At 35.6% G+C, this 19,730-nt stretch overlaps 1 protein-coding gene across 29 annotated transcripts in view; it reads left to right on the top strand.

The window, feature by feature from the left end:
* The window catches only part of ABI3BP (ABI family member 3 binding protein), a 135,662-nt gene that overhangs the window by 82,203 nt on the left and 33,729 nt on the right, over window positions 1-19,730 (top strand). For 16 of the 29 annotated variants that reach the window (XM_059467096.1, XM_059467095.1, XM_059467094.1 and 13 more), the window contains 16 exons: window positions 818-883; window positions 3,531-3,578; window positions 4,053-4,127; window positions 5,689-5,736; window positions 6,218-6,292; window positions 8,466-8,540; window positions 9,375-9,449; window positions 10,719-10,793; window positions 11,410-11,484; window positions 13,094-13,168; window positions 13,798-13,872; window positions 14,355-14,429; window positions 16,115-16,189; window positions 16,669-16,743; window positions 17,854-17,919; window positions 18,245-18,319. In XM_059467096.1, coding sequence (XP_059323079.1) covers window positions 818-883; window positions 3,531-3,578; window positions 4,053-4,127; window positions 5,689-5,736; window positions 6,218-6,292; window positions 8,466-8,540; window positions 9,375-9,449; window positions 10,719-10,793; window positions 11,410-11,484; window positions 13,094-13,168; window positions 13,798-13,872; window positions 14,355-14,429; window positions 16,115-16,189; window positions 16,669-16,743; window positions 17,854-17,919; window positions 18,245-18,319 — 1,128 coding nt within the window. The remainder of the gene's footprint in view (window positions 1-817; window positions 884-3,530; window positions 3,579-4,052; window positions 4,128-5,688; window positions 5,737-6,217; window positions 6,293-8,465; window positions 8,541-9,374; window positions 9,450-10,718; window positions 10,794-11,409; window positions 11,485-13,093; window positions 13,169-13,797; window positions 13,873-14,354; window positions 14,430-16,114; window positions 16,190-16,668; window positions 16,744-17,853; window positions 17,920-18,244; window positions 18,320-19,730) is intronic. The other 13 variants (XM_059467097.1, XM_059467078.1, XM_059467075.1 and 10 more) reach the window with 9 other exon arrangements.

Raw genomic sequence — 19,730 nt, 5'->3', positions numbered from 1 at the left:
CAAATTGTTAGCATGTCCAAAAATATAGACTGAGGCCCATCATACAGTATTTATCAATCACTTTTTCTTTCCCAGTTAAAATCTGTTGGGAGGAACAGAGGCTAAGAGTCAAAACAGAGAAACAAAGCAAAATTTAAAGGGGAACCACAAAGATTACTCAATGATTGTGGATGTGTTTAGGAACGAAAATGGATTCTGTTTGTAAAGTCACACTACTATCAAACCATTCTACCAATTTTGACTTCAAAGTTCTTTATATTTTTCAGGGTGTTTGGGGTTTGTTCCTTTCAAACCCAATTGCGTACTCTAGGTAAAGATGGGAAGCTTGTTAACTTATTGATCTAATGTGCAGTGGCGCTAGATAATCTGCTGGGATCTCCAGCCTTGCTCTCTGGGACTTTACTGTTATTTACACCTGAAGCTTTCATATCTATCCTTTGTATCACTATGGGAGAAACACAGGAAAATTTATAGAAAGATTTACCAAAGGAAATGTTCTCTGGAGCTGTTTCTTTCCAGTGGTCTACAGCCATAAAGACATAAAAGAAATTCAGTAAAACAGCAAGGTAAAGCCTTTAGAGAGCTCCTCTCCCAGTGTGATCCTGTAGCATAAATGCACTTTTTATTTTCCAAAAGCAGCAAAAGCCACATAGGGTAATTTCAGTAAATTTATCATTCATTCAGTGTTTCCATTTGAAGAGTTTTGAAGTGGTGGATTTTAGTTGGGAAGCAAGAGCAGCTGAGCTGTACCAGCACGTAAAAAACAGATACCGATGCACCTGTATTTCTCTTAAGAAAATTCTCTTTATTCCAACAGCAACCATTCCAGTGTCAGGCACTTCTAGGAGTCCCTACACATATGAACGTCCAAAGACTGCAGAGGGTAATGATTATGAGTCATCCTTAGTCATTCTGCTTTTCACTGGTCTCATATTATGAGCAGTTGAAAACAGCATTTCCTGGAGGCTTCTTGCTTATTCATGTGTGGTCCAAACCCAGCAAATGGAAGAATGATCTTGATGCTTTATTGTTTCTCCATGTTTCTAACATGGAGATAGCTTCTAAAAGACAGGATATCACTTAAAAAGTATTTACCTGAAAGTTACAATTAGAAGAAGAAAGAATAAGAATTATTGCAGTAATCAAGATTTTATGGAGTATATAAATAATATAATCTAAAATTACATTTAAAACTACACACTGGTTAACAATTCCTGCAGAAGGAGTTTCGTGGCATATTGCTTGAGATTTTCTCAAATGTATGGAAAATACTGCATTTTTTCAGTTAATACATCCAAACGTGCTCAATTTAAAGGAAAAAAAAAGTGATTTTATTTTTAATGAGGAGCACAGTTTAGATAAAATAATACATGGCCTTTTTTTAGTATGGGAATATATGTTAAGTGATATGTTTAATATATACATTTTTTTATGCAGACAAAGAACAAGGGTCTCTCCTTTGCAGTGAGCCCTGAAATGCTTTATCTAATTTAAAGGAAAATTTGAATCCCTGTCTGCATTTGCTGTGCAAGTTGTATTCTGGGAAGGGCTTCAAGGTGTTTTCAGCAGTCTAGCTTTGGTCGTTAAAACCTGGATGAAGCTGAGTATATGTATGATACTTCACAGGACAAGGACATCTTTAATCCATACTTAAATTATTTGATAGAACAAGTCACTTAAAATCATAGTTTTCAACTGCAACAATTTATACACCATGAAATTCTCTCAAAACTCCTCTACTGACATTGACTTCTCAAGGTCAATGTTGCATAACAACCTTTTCTTAGCATTGCTTGTTAAGTCTTTTCGTTGGCTTTTGACTAAACTATGAGTAGTTAATTTTGCTGCTCAAGAACATCCAGCTCTTTGATTATCCATCAAATGGATAATCATTGCTTCTTTTGTTCATATCCAACAATATTTCATGCATTAAACACATAGTACAATTCCTTTTTCTGTGGTTATTCATTGATAGGGACAGAGGCTCATTTCCTAGCCTTCATTTCTTTGTTGCTGAACCTGAATGTGATTTACTATGGGACCATTTACTTTCAGCTTAAATGCAGGTTTCCACAAAACAAACATTTCCCAGTATCCAAAATACACATTCCTCACATTTGAAGCCCAAATGATCTGCTAAGATCAAAACACCTCAAGCTAAGTCTGATGAGGCACTTCTTTTGAAATTATGTACTTTGAGACTTGCTATTAGTGCAGAAAGTAAAGAAGAGAACAACTTTTTTTTTTTTCCTCTAGGTGGGGAGAAGCGAGATTCAATTTTTTTGGATAATACTTGTACAGAAGGAAATAATATTGCTCCAGAAAACAGTTTGCAGACCTAAGAAATAATATAAATATATTTCTATTATTGAAAGCTGTTTTTCCCTTTGTAAGAAGTGACTGATTTTTCAAAAGCAACCTGAAAATAGAAATCAGTGTTTTCTAGGAAAAGATTTTGAATTTGAATTCCAAAAGTAACTGATGAGCTTGAATAATGGCAAAGTCTTTGCAAACCAGGCATACGTAGCAAGAACATTTGAAAAATTAGTGGCTGGTCTGACGTTTCTATGGAGTATCTGGCCACTGTCAGTAGAAGTTAATACTGGTTGGTTTGGCTTTTTTTCTTCATTTGCAGCAATATTAATACTACAGAATGTTGTACTGTGCATGTTAATAGGCATGTAATAAATACTTTAGTATTAGCCTCCTCATTTGCAATCAAAGTTTTATATTGTTATTGACTCTGGAGCCCATTTTCAAAATGGGTAGATGCATATGAGAGTTTGGGAGATAAGTGAATGTGGGTTGTAGAACAGATTCTATCTTTAGGTGTGTATATCTGTGTGTTATACCCTATTTGACTTGTTACTGCCTTGAGATGAAAGAGTTAATGCATTAAAATAGGTTTTCTTTATTGCCAAGAAATTTTTATCGATTCTGCCATCTCATAAGTTTTTGTCTCATTTGGTTCAGTTTGTCACCAGGAAAAGGGCATGATATATTGGTTTTGTGATTCAAATTTTAAGTGGATATGAGAAAAAATTAACAGGCTTTATCAAACTAATTTTTTTCAGATGACTGATAAATACAGCTCTACCAATAACAGCCTTTTAGTCCTCTGCTTAATTACTCACTTTAGAGGAAAAATTCAACTATTTTTTCACAGTCAGCACACTACTTTGAAATAACAGAGTTCAGTCTGACATTCTGTACATCAAGAGTCCCTTGCTGTCTCTAAGTTAAACTCTGCAATCTCTTCTCTTGCTTGTTCTTGGATTTACTGATTTATATCCACATTTACTGATTTATATCCACATATTTTTGCTTCTATTGCCATCCAGTTTGTCCAATTATTTATTTCTTATTTTACCTGTATTATTAAGAATTGTAATTGCCCATGATTTAAAAGTCAGCTTGAAGATCCATAGTACTGGTTTTTGTGTTAGTGCCTGCTTTTCTACTTACCATTGGAGTATTGAAATTTTTTGAGTGTGTTCCTTACTCACTTTGTCACACTGTTTCTGTTGCAGTCTTGGAACCTATTACACTTAGAACTGAACCACCAAGGTCACCCATAGGTAATAATATTTCCTTGGCAAGCTGTTGTGTTTGCTTTATTTACATCACAGCAAGCATCACTGAAGTTAGTCACCTCCTGCCTCAGGATTGTTTCATTTAACCCCATTTTTCTTCTAGGTAATTATCTTGCTTGGCATTCAGAACAGTTGGGTGCACTGCTTTCTTCACAGCTGGAATGTCTCCTTTAGGAAAAAAGAAATTATGCTGGCAGCTCTCAATCACCTTTCTCATAATTATGCTTATTTGCGCTTGTTCTAGTTTTTATTTTAAAACACAAACAAAAACTGAGCTTCAAAAATGACTAAAATTCCACTTTCTTGCTTAGATTGTTGCAAGCACATGGAGAGTATTACCTGATTTGCCTATTTCTTCTCAGTTGCAGGTGTGAGGTTTCTGTGCTTGTGTGTTCAGCTGGTATCACATGTAATTGCTGTGCAATTTAACCAACTCACTGCCCACATTTTCTCTTCCAGCTCCAAGGGTGACTCCACGTGTTCCTTCTAAACCTAAAACTTCACCCAAACCTCACGTTCCACAAGCCAAAGATGGTAAACTACTTTGTGATTTTTTTCTAGTACAGTTTATTTTGGATTGAAATGTGTTTATAAGCAGCTGTTTAGTTACCTGAGCCAGTTAAAACAGAATAAAGGTATGTTCTGTACTATTCAGCAACTTAATTGCAACTTTCATGAGTAGTGACATTTGCTAGGTATTTTTCACTGAGCAAAAGAATAAACCTCTGCTACTTCAAGGCAGCAGGATGAGAACAGTGTTGTTACACTCAGATTAACCCTGCTAACTAAAGCAAATACAAGGCAAATAAAGTGTGTACTGAGGCTACTTGGGAGGTAAAATTCTTTCCAATGTCGCTTTGCATTGTTAAAATGAATCTGTTTCCCTTCTAAGCCACACTCAATTAATTTCATGTCATTATTATTTTCTGCATGAGGGACTAAATTGCTCAGTTATACATGCATACTTAGTATTTGCTTATAAACATTTATTGGCATTAATGATCCTTTCCATTGTATTCCAAAATACTGGATTTTTATGTCATTAAATATGAGACCAGTGGAATTTAGTGGTAGGCAGAAAAAATTACTTTCTGTTCCATGCTTTCCAGTTTGTAATAGCAACAGAAAATTGCAAGGGTCTCAAATATCAATATCTGTTACCCTTTGGTAAATGTAAAAAATTTAAGGATAAATACTTTTTGAAGATCTTTAAATTGTAGATGTAGGCCAATATTTTTGAAATTTGATGTTATCTATTAAGTGTGATTTCCTCATGTAGGAAACAGTCAAAATCCTTGTCTTCTCATAACTTTTTAACCATGGCATCTGATTATAAAACATTGTTTCCAAGTTACACCTTAAGATGCAACTTCTCATAGACTCAGTTTTTACCTTTGTGGCCATTTTTCATTGTTATGGTAGCCTAGCTTTCTCAGAAATGGTTTATGATTTTGTCACACAAAAGTTATGAGCTTGTGTTGATCTGTGTTTAAAACAAATTAACAAGCAAACAAAAGCAAAAGCCCCTACAACTTAGTGTTTCTTCGAGAATCTGTAATATACAGAACATTTTCTACAGCATCATCCACTTATCTTAAATTGTCTTAAAATATCCAAAGATATTTCTTCTTTTTGTTAAATTGTAATCCATACAGAAGAATTGACACATTGATTTCACATCCTTATGACTCTAAACCAATAGTCTCTAGATCCACTCCAGTCTAGAGCTGAATTATACGACTGTGCAATGCAATACACCATGTAATGCTCTTTAATGACAGTGTTCAGTACACAAGCACTTTCTGATTCCAGTTGTGTATATAGAGTGCATTTGAAGCACATCACCAAGGAAAGAGATTTGTGTCCCTAAAAAGCCATTTTCTGAATAACAGAATGATAATATTTGGATATTTCATTGAAGCCTATGGGAGAACAAAGCTCACACTATGTTGAAGGTTTCACTGCTTTCTCAGATATTTCTTTTAATACAACTGTTTCTGTATGAGGCAGTATACAAAGTATATTATTCAAAAAGTAGTGCTAATTGTAAATTTTCAACTTTCAAAACATATTTTCCATTTTTTTTCTGATACAGTCCTGGAATCTATAACACTTAGAACTGATCAACTAAAACCAACAATAGGTAACAGTTTTACCTACAGGGTAAATCACCTGGGGACCATCACATCTAGCTTTTTTCTCACTGACCATCACAAGCACTGCTTCATTGCACTCCACTCATAATTTTTTACCATTAAAGTTCATCCTGTAACATGGGGTATGGTGATTTTTCACTAATGATTCATAATAATCTTTTTGGTTTTTTTTCCTCACACAAATGTGTTCTGCAAAGGGGATGGAAGCACCACAACCTACCTTTGACTGCTTGTCTCTATACTCCATTTCTATCATGTGCTGCTTCACCTTTCATACTGTGCAACAATATTTGCCTTGTTTTATATTGTCCTCTTACAGAGGTTTTCCATCAGCATAAGTGTTCATATTTCTCCATTACTCAAGCTTTTGTGATTCCAAAGGGTCCCAAAGGCATGTGTTCTTCTTTAATGTTATTCTTTCTGTCAGTATCAGTTCCAAAAAAATTCTAATATTTGCTATTTTTTTAGTTCCTAGAGGACCACAGTATTTTCCTTCCAAACCTAGAACATCACCAAGCCCAGAGGTGCCACGAACAAGACCTGGTAGGTTCATTATTTTTTTTTTCCTTTTCGTACTGACACGTGTCTTATGGATTCTACTGTGATCACTGGAGCTTCAGATTTGTGTGTATTCCTTGGGCATATATTTTAGAATATTCCTTGAGGGGTAAAATCCAGTGACATGTAGAATTTATAAACAACCTGGTAAGTTGAAAATATCTTCAGTTATTTATTACATTGTAAGTCAGTGCAGAAATGGATGTTTTCTGTACAATTCTCAGTGAAAATAAGTCTTTGTTGTATAACTTGTGTTCTGGTAAAGTGAAGATGAAAATGAGGGGTGTCATTGCAAAGAGGAAGGATTCTGCTCTGTATTTCTTAAATTGTTCCTGTTTTTGGGGGGTTTTTTTAGGCACAAGGTTTCATTCATACTTCTGGTTCACTTTTCCAGAGCCCTTGTGTTGTTCAGAGATTGAAGAATGTATAATACTTCCTATAATTGTGTCTGCATGGTTTGTTGTACCCATTTACAACCTTAGGAGAATTAAGGAGGGAGAAAGTAAATTATGCAACTCGCATTTGCATGTGTGAGGTCCCATAGTGGGTTGACCCTGCCAGAAGCTAAGCACATGCTAACCTCCTGCTCATTCTACCCCACAGTGGTCTGGGGAAGAGAATCAGATAAGAAGTAAAAAAAAAAGAAAAAAGAGGAGAAAAAATCATAGTTCAAGATAAAGGCAGTTTAATAAGGGAGGATAAAAAGAGATGGAAGAAAGGAAGTGCACAAAACAACCTCACACCACATCCCACAGGCAGAGTGGTGCTGGTCTAGGAACAATGGGTGCTTTGGAAAGTTTTGCTGCTAAGCTGGCTTTATGTGAGGTGGAATATCCCTTTGGCCAGGGTGGTTCTGCTGTCCTGTTTGTGTCCTCTCCAAGCACCCTGCCCACTGCTAGCCCAGCCCTCTTGCCTGGGGGCAGAGTGAAAAACAAAGTATTCCTGGATGCTGTGACAAGGCGTATTCAGCAACAGCTAAAACGTTGGTATTTTATCAACACTTCCTTGGTCATGAATCCAAAACACAGTACAGAAGGGCTGCTATGAAGAAAATAACCCCCATTCCAGCCAGACCCAGTATGGGCATCCAAAGTACATGGAGTATTAGATGGTGCTGGTGAAGAGGTGGCCAGAGAGACAACAACTCAGGTTCCTTTTCTCCCCAGTAAGTCTGCACCTATTGTTTGAACAAAATAAGTCAGGAAAGTGTACAAAGCTGAAGGTAAAAAAATAACCACCCACAGTCTCTTTGTGGCTTTTACAAAAACTTCAGATATTTGGGATCTGTTCTGTATTAGAACTGCTACCTTGAACTGGAGGAAACTCTGTGGAACATAACACTTGGATGTTGAGTTTCAGGGAGGAGTGACTATCTGTCATCAGCCCTAGCAGGGATGGTATGAGTATTGTGGAGACAGTGATTGTTCTTGGTAGTACTTTGGTTTTGTTGTTTTATTATGCTAATGCAGTTCTGGAAACAATTAGATTCAGAACTGAGAAACCAAAGGCAACAATAGGTAATGATGCTTTCTTGTTTGAATGGTCACATCGTCTTTCTTCTTCAGCACAAATTGTTAAAAGCAAACCTGAAAAAAATTGTCATCTTTCTTTGCATGTTCCTTAATAATTTAACTGTCAAGGTTCTCGGTGTCTTCTTATTTTCTATAAAACAAATAAGGAGAATCCTTGGTTTTTTCAAGTTGTTATGCACGTAAGATAGGAAATTTTCCTTCAATATTTAATGGTAAGAAGCAGAGGGCAGATCCTTATTATATGTTTTTAGTCATCCTCTGGAGACAGCACCATTGGCAGTGCAGAGCACCATGGGTGGGCAGAGCTGCATCCTGAAAGCTTTCTTTCTCTTTCTTTTTCTTCCCTTCCCCTCCAGTTTTATGAATTGAAATTCAATCCTTCATAGCAGACTGGAAAATAATTCTGTTCCATTCAAACCTCAATTTCACTGTCAGAGCACAATCACTTCATTAATTCTGGGTCATATGATTGCTTGAGGCAGATCCATTTGACTAAGGCTTTTTTGTCACTTGAATTTGATATTGTGAATCATTCCAGGACTACACCCATTACAGAGCAGTTTATTTATATTTGAAGCTACTTACTACTTTAATAATGCTTAACCCAGTTTCTTTCTTTCTTTCAGCTTCTAAAGATATATATCACAGGCCTTCCAAACCTAAAACATCACCCAGTCCACGTGTTCCTCCAACCAGAGCAAGTAAGCTTATCAATATTTTGCCCTTTAGTGCATGAAAGTTTTGTCACTTTGATAATGCTCAAAATGGATGAATTCTGTGAAGATACAGAGATACTTATTGTCTAGGCTGTGCTTCACTGTCATAATAAAATTTTGCTTTACAGCTGTCATTGAACATAATCAGCTGGATATTTGTACATGTCAATGACACACAGTGGAGATATGTGTGTTAGCACTCGTCCTTAGCCCTTGCACACAGGAAAATCTGCATTTTGATTTCCTTAATATCTGTATTTTTGAGTTGCTTCTTTAAAAGTGTAAAATTACAGTACTTTTCTGTTCCCAAAACTTTGGATATAGCTCTGTCAATTTGAAAATTAGAGGTAAATTTCCATGTTTCTTCTGCTTTGACTTGTTTGCTGAGGATTTTTTTTTTTTAATGCAAAGTTGATTTAAATGAGCAGCAGGTTTTTGGAATATGAAACACTTGTGAAGCACAACTATGAAGTGTTAGAACTACAGCAGTTTACTCTGTAAAAATCTGTGTTTGTTATTGCTGTTAGGAGTGGGGAGTTGATCTGACCCTGCACTGTAAAAGTCACTTTTTCTTTAGTCTCTGCACTGGCATTGTATTGATTCCACTAACAGGAGATCTCTTTGGGATTATTTTAAAATGACAGAAATAATCCCTAAAAAATTTCTTATCAGAAAACAAATCTTCTGATTCAGCAGAAAAGTTGAAAGACGTATGTTAAATCATCATCCTCAACAATGTGTTCAAAACTTTGCACATCTTCATAAGTCCAAGAATCATCATCCTCAATAATAAATTCAAAACTTTGCTCATTTCCACAGGTCCCAAAGAAAGTTGGCGTGTCCCTTCCAAGCCCAGGGCATCACCAAGTCCGGATGTCCCATACACAAGACCTGGTACACATTGTTCTTTTGTTGTGATTGAATATCCAGGGTTCTTTTGGGTTGTCTTTCCTCAGCAAACCAAGGGCTGATTAACATTTCTTCACATTGCAAATATGTTCTCTGATGATTATTAAATATGTGGTTCCAGGAAAACAGAGCTGATTTCTGTTTTTAATGTCTGAGTTTTAGTAGTAGCCTCTGCTTTTCAGCCACAAGACATCTATCACAGCTGAATAATCTATACAGCAGGGTAGACAACGCAGAAACATCATGAGAAGTTGGAAGAAGTTGCATCTCTTTTGTGCCTGTCAAAAGGTGCTTGGAGAAAAACCTATTTGAGGGCCTTAATGTATGACTCCAAATATCTCTAACTGAAACACTCATAGGTTTGTGTGACCTGGTAATGGAATGTCACCCTCAAAAATAAACTTAATAGGGATTTACATACTAATGAATGACCAAACCTCTGTAACTTCTAACAGTTCTGAGAGTATCTCTTGAACATTATTTTGAGTGAGTGTATATTCACTAATTTTACAAAGAAAAGCAAAAAAAAAAAAAGAATGTGGTCCAAATTGAAAACAAGCCAGTCATGCCAAAGGGAGTATTTTTACCACTAACTTATACTCACCACTAACTCTGTGCATCTTGTTGTTTTCATGGAGTTTTGGCAGTACATTTACAGTTGAACAAAAAAAGACGGCAGCAGGTGAATTTGTTACCTTGAGCTGGTCATTATTATTTTTTCAGTACTCCTTGGGCCAATGTTTATATATCACTAGTCTGTTTTTCACATAATGTGTTTGTGGTTTTGAGTTGTTCTCTTTTCTACTAATTGAACTACATTCTACTCTGTTGCAGGTACTGAAAGATTCCTAGCTGGTTTTTTGTCTTCGCATAAAATTTCTTTTTCTGTCACACATGATAGAATTCCTTTGAATTCCTCCTTGTAGGAGACAAGCACACCATGGGTATTGCAGTTATGGGTTCTGAAATACAGAACTACCTTCCCTGTAGCTGTCTGTGCTCTTTCTGGCTTTGTTGCTTGACTCCAGATTTTGCTTACCTGATTAATTTTCCGTTCATGTTTTCATTCAGGATTTTGTTTTCTCTTGAATTCCTGACATGTATCTGACCTGTTCTTGATGTGTATCTGACACTCAGTTTTTCAGGCTGTCATGCAAGGATTGTTTTTCTTTGCAAGCATGAGACATGCAGTGCCTGTGCAACAAACCTAATTTTGTCAAAGTATAAACCCTTAAAATAGTTCTTTTCTTTCAGCTGTTAAAGAACCACATCATATTCCTTTTAAACCTAGAACAACTCCCATCCCGGATGCTCCATACAGGAGGCCTGGTAAATTATCTGGTCTTTTTGAAGCTTCAGTGGATAATTGAACAATTGCTTTTGGGGTGGCAATGGGGGGAATAATCATCAGTGCATCAGCTGTCGCCTGGTTACTATTCTAGGTTGAGAAATCTTTGCAATTAAATATGACAGAAACTTCAACAGTTCAAGAGTTTTTGTATTTTATGTCGATATTAACAGAAGAAATAGTATCAGCCTATATGTTTTAATCAAGGATAAAAAGTTATTTGCAGCTTCTATCTGAGCAACACACTTTAATAGTGTGCACCGTGTTTTTGAAGCTTTTATGAGAGAAACTTCCTAACACTGTTGCAATGCTTTTTCTTTATACATGCATTTTTACCCAGATTAGAGTGAGGATTCCCTTCAATTCTATTTTGCTTAGGTGACTCCCCATCATAAATCCAACTGATCTATGTAATATAATCAGTGATTTCACTGAGGGTTTGTTGCTGCTGTTTCCTAACCATAAATTTCTGAGGGTAAATGCTATAACATCCCTTTCCTGTTGTATACAGTATAGTGCTGAAAGGATTTTTGAGAAAAAGAGGAAAGGGAGATTCCTTTCGTTATTCAGATAATTTATTGACATTTTTTCCAACAGAGATTCTTCCAACCTTTGATGAACAAGATACAACTATGATTCCTCATATTCCTGAAAGAACAAGGGCAATATTTGGTAACTGTTATTTCATAAATAATTATTCTATTTTACACCTTTTTTAGAGAATATCGTCTTAGAAAGAGCTTATTATATTTTATTAAAAGCTAATAATGAAATTTTGCTCTTCTTGTAGATACTTACTTGATCTTTGGTCTTGATAAGGGTAATGATGCATGAGCTCATTTACTTTCAAAGGTCCTTTTCCTCCTCTTCTAGCCTTTCCAGTCAGGATGATGCAATTCCTCCAGATGTTATCTATTTTCTAGTAAAAGGGAACTTTGTGAAGCATCACTATCTGCTCTTTAAATAGAGTCACAGTATATTCTGGGCTGGAAGGGACCCACAAGGATCATCAAGTCCAACTCTGAAGTAAACTGGCTCATCACAACCCTTGCATTATCACCATGCTCTAACCAGCTGAGTTAATGCCCTGTTCTTCATGTGAATTATGGTTGTTTTCATTCTAAAATACTCTTCTTCTTCACCCCTCATGGTTTAATTTTAGAGAAAAATTTTAATATATCAACAATGACATAGTCTCCAGAGCAGCTATCTAAATAGCTTCAGAGCAGACCATCTAAATCCCACTCTACTACTTGAAACCATCCTCTCTGCTTTCTTCAGTTGTCCATGTTGGGAAGACTTGCTTAAATACATGAAACCTTAGCTGAGTGTTCATCTTGTTAAATTGTCACTTGTGGACCAAGTAAGGGTCACTGAACCAGCACTATCTGGGAGCAGGAGCATTGCTTGAGCAATCGTTGTTCAACCAGTTTTCTGTCCCCAGCTTCAGAGACAGACCTTGACTGTGATTTTCTGAGAATGAAATGTTAATAGGCATTTTATAATCTTCAAACTATGTTTCTTTTCTTTTTGAGGAAGAGGAAATTAAAATTGCTTTTAAACATGTTTCTATTTCAATTTATATTCCCTGTATGCAGAGATACTTAGGTTAGTATTCTTTCAGTATCTGTTCATCAATGAACAGATAGGCATTTATGAAGTAGGTGCTCTGTTGTAAACACCTGAGCTACCTGAGCAAGAGTCAGATGCAGAAAATGATTCTTCAGAGCAAGAGGGATGAAAACTGCACAGGCTAAGGCAGATAATTTTGGACCTCTCACATTGATGTAGACCACAGACTAAAAAGTGCTAAGATAACCTTTTCCAGTAAATGATTCCTAATTTTAGTTACACAATTTTTTTATCTGTATAGTGTGAAGATAATATTAAATCATTCCAACATAAGAACAAAATAATTTAAGTTAAAAATCAGTTTGACACAAATGTTCCAGTAAAAAAGAAATCCTGCCCTCATCTATTCATATGTGGCAGATGAGGAAGACACAGGTTACCACTGTCTATTTTTGTCCTATTACCATATGATGATGTATATTCCAGACTGCTTGATGCAAAGCTACAAATTTGTATATATTTTTTAGAAGTCTTTTGGCATAAGTGGCCATTTAACTTGTTTTCCTTTCTTTGCAGGAATTCCAGCTTTCAGTTTATTCTTACATAATTTGCCTTATTCTAGATCAGATCATAGTTATGTTCCCCGTGTGCTGTGAAAAGCAGTGTTTTTTTTCATTATTGTTTTGGGTGCTTTCTGTTTTTATTCCAGCTCCAACTGAAAAACCATTCATTCATACCAAACGAAAAACAACTGAAAGACCAAGAGTGCCATACACCAGACCTGGTAATGGAGGCATTATTTTAATTTGGTGTTCAATCATTCTTTCCCCAATATCAGGTTTTGTGCTTCTTAATGGGATTATCCCTAGCCAGTTTTGTGGTGAAGCAAATGCATTACACTTCAGATGATCAATCCAAAATAAGCCAAAACTGCACTACAAATAATAGCAATATATGTATAATATATATCATGGTATTCCTCTGTCTATTACACATAGCAAATGATGACTGGAATGTAGTAGTGTGGGTATTGACAAATTTCAGTGCCTAGGCAGACTGAGTTCTCTGTGATTACTGGTAATCTTGGGTACTCTGTGAATATTTTTTGTTAATCTTTTCTTGAAATGCAGCAGAACTCCTTTACAATGTGCTTGTGCAGCTAGCTACAGACATTGTCTGCTGTACTGAAATGAAAATAGCTTTAAAAATAGTTCTGGAGGGCTGTGTGCTTTCCCATTTTTGATATAAATATATAGCAGAAGTTAATAGAGAGATAATTGTGTCTGTCAGCAGCTGGTTTTCAAAATATTCTGCTACTCCTTAGTTTGGGACATTTTACAGATTTCAGCAAATGCTGCTTTGTTTGGATTACAAATAAATATTCTAAGATTTTTCACATTTTCTCCTTAACAGCAATATATCCGACAACTCCGCAACCAATTTTTACAAAATCTTCTACCACCACTGGTCGGTCAAGGGCAACGATGGGTAAATAAGTTTCCTTAACATTAAGATGCAGGTATTTCTAATTTTTCAGTGGAGAAATTTCTAGAGAACATGCTCCAATGTCGTATTTATATAACACCATTCCACTATCCGTCATTCTGCTGCCACGTGCATGTGTCTTAGGATACAGAGAATTCTCATTTCTATTTGTCAAGTAAAGCAAAAATAGCATACAACTTATGTCTGATCAGAAGTCTGTATTTGTCAGATCTCCAACCAGAAGTCAGTGGCCTCATTTTTCTTTTAGAGCAAGAATTTTAGCCCCTAACTCAACTTATCCTACAGCACGCTGCTGGGACTTTTCTGTGTTTTGGCTAGTGGTTTTGTTTCAGGTTCCAGAAAGCCATGGAATTGTTATTGTCTTTTTTTCAGGCATTTGAGGCATGCATTTTCTGTGGGCTAAGTATGGCATTGGATCATGACTCCTGAAGACTACAATAATAATCTTTTTCCTTTTCTTTCAGCTCCAAAAGAAACACTGCTCATTCCTTCCAAATCCAAAACATCTGTTGGGCCAGAAGTACCACAAACTAAACCTGGTAATTTACAGTTTGTAACTTTAGAAGTGTTACTGTGGCACTGCCTTAGTTATATTTCTGCTGTCACTGAGATTTGTGGTCATGAGGTATGCATAATAAGTAGACAGAATTTTGTGTCGTTGTTCAGCTGAGAACTTGTTCATAAATTATATCAAAGTGAATGCCCAAGAATTGGATCAATTTCCATGGAAAGAAGTTGAATGGGCTTAGTAGCCATCAAAAAATGTGAGAAATTTAATTAATTTTAATAAAAATATATTTCTGTGCTTACATTAAAAAAAAATTATTTTGTTTTGGGGAATTTTGTTTTTCTAAAAACATGTGATTCAGTTTCTCAAGTACTTTTGAAAATCGGTATACAGAGTTTCAGTCCAAGATATTTGACATGCTAAGAGTAGAAGTGCCTTCAATACCAGTGATTTTTGCAGTAACCATGGTACATTCAGAGATGCACATCTATAGTGAAGGGTGATGATATCTGAGCTTTAGCACAAGGTGATCTATTTCAGTAGAAATTGCTAAGGAGGAAAGGAACAGCAGAAAAATACAGTTAGGTGAGGAGAGACTACATGTCTATAAGAGCAGCTCCTGAACTTTCCTTCTCTCTGATCTAACCTCTGAATTGATAAAATTTTATTGTCAGACAAATAGCTTAATCGGTAGTTTAGTAATTTCCTCCCCACTTCTTTCTCCTTGCCCATTTTTTATGGTGAAAGAGATTCCACTATTCATTCAAGAACTGTATTCTATCTATACATACACCATATGTACATATATATTACTGTGTACATCAAACTGAACAGTCCAGGAAAAAGATTTCTTTTCTAAATGCCTTGTTTTGACAGGCTGTTCAATAACAAAGTTAGATTTTTAGTCTCAGTTGAATAAGAGCTATTTGCAATCATGTCATAGTTAACATGTGCCATCTTTTGGTACCACTACAAATTTAGTTTTAGGGAAAGAATTTCAGAGAACAGAATTTAGAGGCTTATTTTTTGCCTTTTAAAAAAATATAAAATTTATATATTAAGTCTAAATCATTATAAAGGTGCATATGCAAAACAAGCTACTGGTAGGAAAAACTGTAAACAAACTTTTTTTGTGAATATACATATTTCACAGTATATTTTACTGTGAAATATAAATGGCACCTTTCAGCAGCTCTCCTTATGCCAGTAAGGAGGTTATTTTCCAGCTTCCATATTCTTACCTTATTTCTTATTTATTTTACCTTATTTTCTTATTTATTGAAAGACAAAAGTCATGTAGTGTGTGCCTCTGCCTGCTAGTCTGTCCTTTTCATCCGGTAACTTAGAGACCTTTTAATTAATTCATTCAAATTTGAGTGAGGTCTGAAAAATAAATTCATTACTCATAGCTTCTAGAATTTTCTTTTGAGAAATGTTAATTAATCAACAAGTATGAGAAAGACCAAAGACTGTCAGAACTCCAGGTTTAGGACAAGTGTTCTGAAGTTAGTGGGGGCCCAGCAGAATGCTTGCACTGTCTGGTTGTCAGCATGAAAATACATCCAGACTAATCAGAATGTGCCTGTCTCATGTCTGTTCAAATTGCCCTAGCAGATGTGCAGATAGGATTTTAGGAAACAATGGAGAGAGAGATCCTTCATGAAATCCAACTTCTTTAATTTGCCTTCTCACAGAACAATGGTTTATTTTTTATAGCTCCAAGGGCAACACACCTGGGATCAATTAACCTTGTAACAGTTCATGTTGTTGATGGGTCCAAAATAACTTTGGGTAATGAGAATATTGCATCAGTTTATTTTTCATCAATCTTTACTTTCTCTGCTTTTGCTATATGGCTAAACCTACAGTTTAATCAAAAGAAAAACTTTCATATATCTTTGTCATGTTCATTTGTTAGTTACAGTCCAGTGCATGTAAAAAATGTTGCTGGTTTTAATTTTCCAGTCATTTTTCTTATTTATGTGATTCTTTGTAGAAATAAGTACTACATGTACAAGGCTGAGGAGTCACATATAAAGGCATTGCCTTATCATCTTTTCTGGTTTTGTCTGACTTACTAATGATACATATCTTACCAGACTTGAAAAGTCTTTTACATTTATAAAAGCATGATTTTCAGCTAGATTTCTAGCACTGACTCTTTTGTTTATGATTTGCACAGACAGTTTGAATTTCCTTTCCATCTGTGATGTCTTATGTTTAAAAGGAAATAATTTGCATTTGCTAAGCAGTAATATGTCCATTTTCAGTTCCCAATGAAACATACCACATTTCACCCAGGCCCAAAATTGGTCAAGCAACTGAAATTCCTTGGTTTGATACAGGTAATTTTTTTAAGACTTTCTTAAGTTGTGGTGTTGAGAGTCTGTAGATCTTAAGTAAAATCAGTACAGTTTAATATTTAATAGTCTGTTCATTATTACCTTTAAAACTGTTTCAAATATGCAATATGAAAATTTATTTTTCCCCTTATCAAATATTTTAGTTTATTGCTCTGAAAATGGGATTTGCACAGTATTGCCTCAAATCTTGAAGATTATGTGAAGTTTTTAAACAGTATTAGAGCTGTGTATTGGATGCTCATGTATATAGTGTTGCAAACATTGATGCCGAGTTTCAACTTTTTTTTACAAAATCTAAATCTGTAAAACATCCCCAGTCTAAATGTTAAAAATGAGTAATATGTTCTGGCCTGTATTTTCTCCGATGCTTTGGAGAGGCTGGATTAAATGTTATGGGTCGAACATTTATTTGTCTTGACTATCAAATAGCCAGCTCTACTTAAAAAACCTGATTTACCGACGTTGCTAATTGGGCACATGGTAACAGTGACTATTGCTTATGCTTTCAGCTTCCACAGATCCCATAACATAGGGTGTCAAAATTATTTTGCAAGTGAAAGGCAACAATAAAAAAAGGTTGAGGGCTTCTGATTTCAGCCTTGCTGATGACACTGTTCTTCAGCTGCCCTGCACAGTGTCTGCATTGAATGCTCCCAGTTGTTTTCTCAGCAATATTTTAATGTCTCATAGTTTTATCTAAGTCTTTGGTTTGGGGGGTTTCAGTTTGGTGTTTTATTTTGAGGTTTTTTGTTTGTTTGTTTTTTACAGAACCTAATTAAATGTCTTAAGGCCATGGATACCTTGCAGAGCTAACTCTGTATCCATATACAGTTGGGTAACTGGCTGTAAATATTTTACATCTTTTTCCTAAACCTACATATGAATGTAACTGGTCAGACTGCATGATGGAGCCATCTGGCCACTAAAGAAACTAGCATTTTCCACATGCATTTTGGATTAGATCTCATAGAACTCTCATGTGTCCATTTTGCTGTATCACATTGGTGCATGGACCTTTTTGTCTGGCAAATTGCACTGCACTGTCCCTGTTCTGTTACACACAGCATTGAAACAGGACCTTATTTCTTTTAGCACCTCATAAAACTCATCTCACTTCTGCAAGACCGCAGCCTACGGATAAACCACAGACCAGACCTGGTAATAATTGTTTATTCAGTCTGGGATGGGGAGGAGATTAAATAGTTAATTAATTTTATCTATTCTTAGGAGAATTTTAAGTATTGCTGGGAGGGAAAAAAGGGGATAATTTTCAATCAATTAATAAGTCTAGTGGTAAACCCTTTCCAAATCAGAAAAAAAAAAAAAATGAAACCAAAAATATGTGTGTCATCACAGCAGGTTTTATTTCTTCTGTAGTGTGGAATTCTTGGCATCACATAGAAGTCTGTTGGGTACTCTTCTCATGGAACTTCTTTCTTTTTTTTCTTCTTTTTCCTTTTCTTCTTTTTAAACTCTCTTACAGCTTTTAGTAGAACCACACTACCGCCACTCAGAACAAGAGCACCTGGACTGCCAAAGTGGATTATGCCAACAACAGGTAGAGTTCTGGGTTTGGGGTGTTTTTTTTTTAATTTATCAATAAAAGACTGGAATGTGGCTTGCCCAAGTCATCTTGAGCCCTGCAAAATATCTCACTGTGTTTTATTCTAGAATTTCATTCCTCAGAGTGGAATGTGTAATTGCTTTTACTGATCTTGTCATACAATTCCTGAGGGTGATTATGAAATTATATTGGCACTCAGTCTGTGTAAATTTACGGGTTCATTACTGTGTGGCTACTCTTTACTAATGCTTTCTAGATGTCAGATCCACAATAAGTTCTGGAAAATGCTCCATTGAAAAAGATCACCCGTTTGTTTGAGCCCAAGTCAGGAGACTTGGTAGGGAAGCCTTAAAGCCAAGGATCTCTCTAGTTACTGCCTGTGCCCGTGGTGTGTTCACATCAGACCTGCTGACACTCAGACCATGCAGTGTTTGGACTGTGCAGTATTCAGGCTTGGATACTTCAGCATCACAAAATTCCATGTTGGTGGATGGCAGACAACAGTGAGAGCTTCAATTTACATATCCTTAACCAACAGATAACAAATGTCCCTAACCCCAAAGATTTATTAAAAGTACATGTCTTCTTGGGGGAAAAATAATTTATGCTTTTTCAGTTGGTCTTGATTTTTCCATCCAATCAACATAATATTTTCAGTGATAATTCATAATGAATCCATTTTTTTTCTTTCCTAGAGCATTGATTTATTACATCAATACAAATAGCATTGGAGATTATTTTTATACAGCCATTGATTAATTAAATATTAAATTAAATTAAATCTTGTACCAACAGTACAAGTTTAAAATAATAAATAATATAAATAAATAAATAATGTATATATTCAAGGCAAACGTTTAGCTGACCACCCACTAAAAGTTCTATTGTCCCATATTATTGCTGGCTCCTGTTACTATTTCTGTGCTAGCTAGATTAGGATAGCCTGAGGGATATTCCATCTATTCTAAAAATTTTTGCCTGTGTAATGTTTCTTTCTGCTATATTTGGCAAGTTAATACCTGTTGCTGATCATAGAATGCCTTGAGCAACTCATTCCTGTACATTTTCACAAGCCCACCATGTTGTTAGAAATGATAACATTTCTAACATTCTAAAAATTCAGCAGAGATGGTTGTATATTTAAATTGAAATAAATTTAACCTATTTAGAGTATGGCATACATTTCTGTATTACATATGGAGTGAATGCCTTCACTAGAGGTAGAAGTTCTTTGACCTTTCATAGTCCTTCTGGTAAATTAAATAAGGCCATCAAATTCCAGACATCAGAGCCAGTTAAAGCATTAATTGCCTGATTTCAGTAGTTGTGGCTCAAAAGGTTTTGTTGCTAACTTGCACTGGAAATCACCTTATACAAGTGAGCTTTCTTATGTTTGATTACTGGA

This window comes from Ammospiza nelsoni, chromosome 2, assembly GCF_027579445.1.
Source record: "Ammospiza nelsoni isolate bAmmNel1 chromosome 2, bAmmNel1.pri, whole genome shotgun sequence".
NCBI lineage: Eukaryota > Metazoa > Chordata > Aves > Passeriformes > Passerellidae > Ammospiza > Ammospiza nelsoni.
Note: the sequence above shows the minus strand (reverse complement) of the source record. Positions and strands in the feature narration are given on the sequence as shown.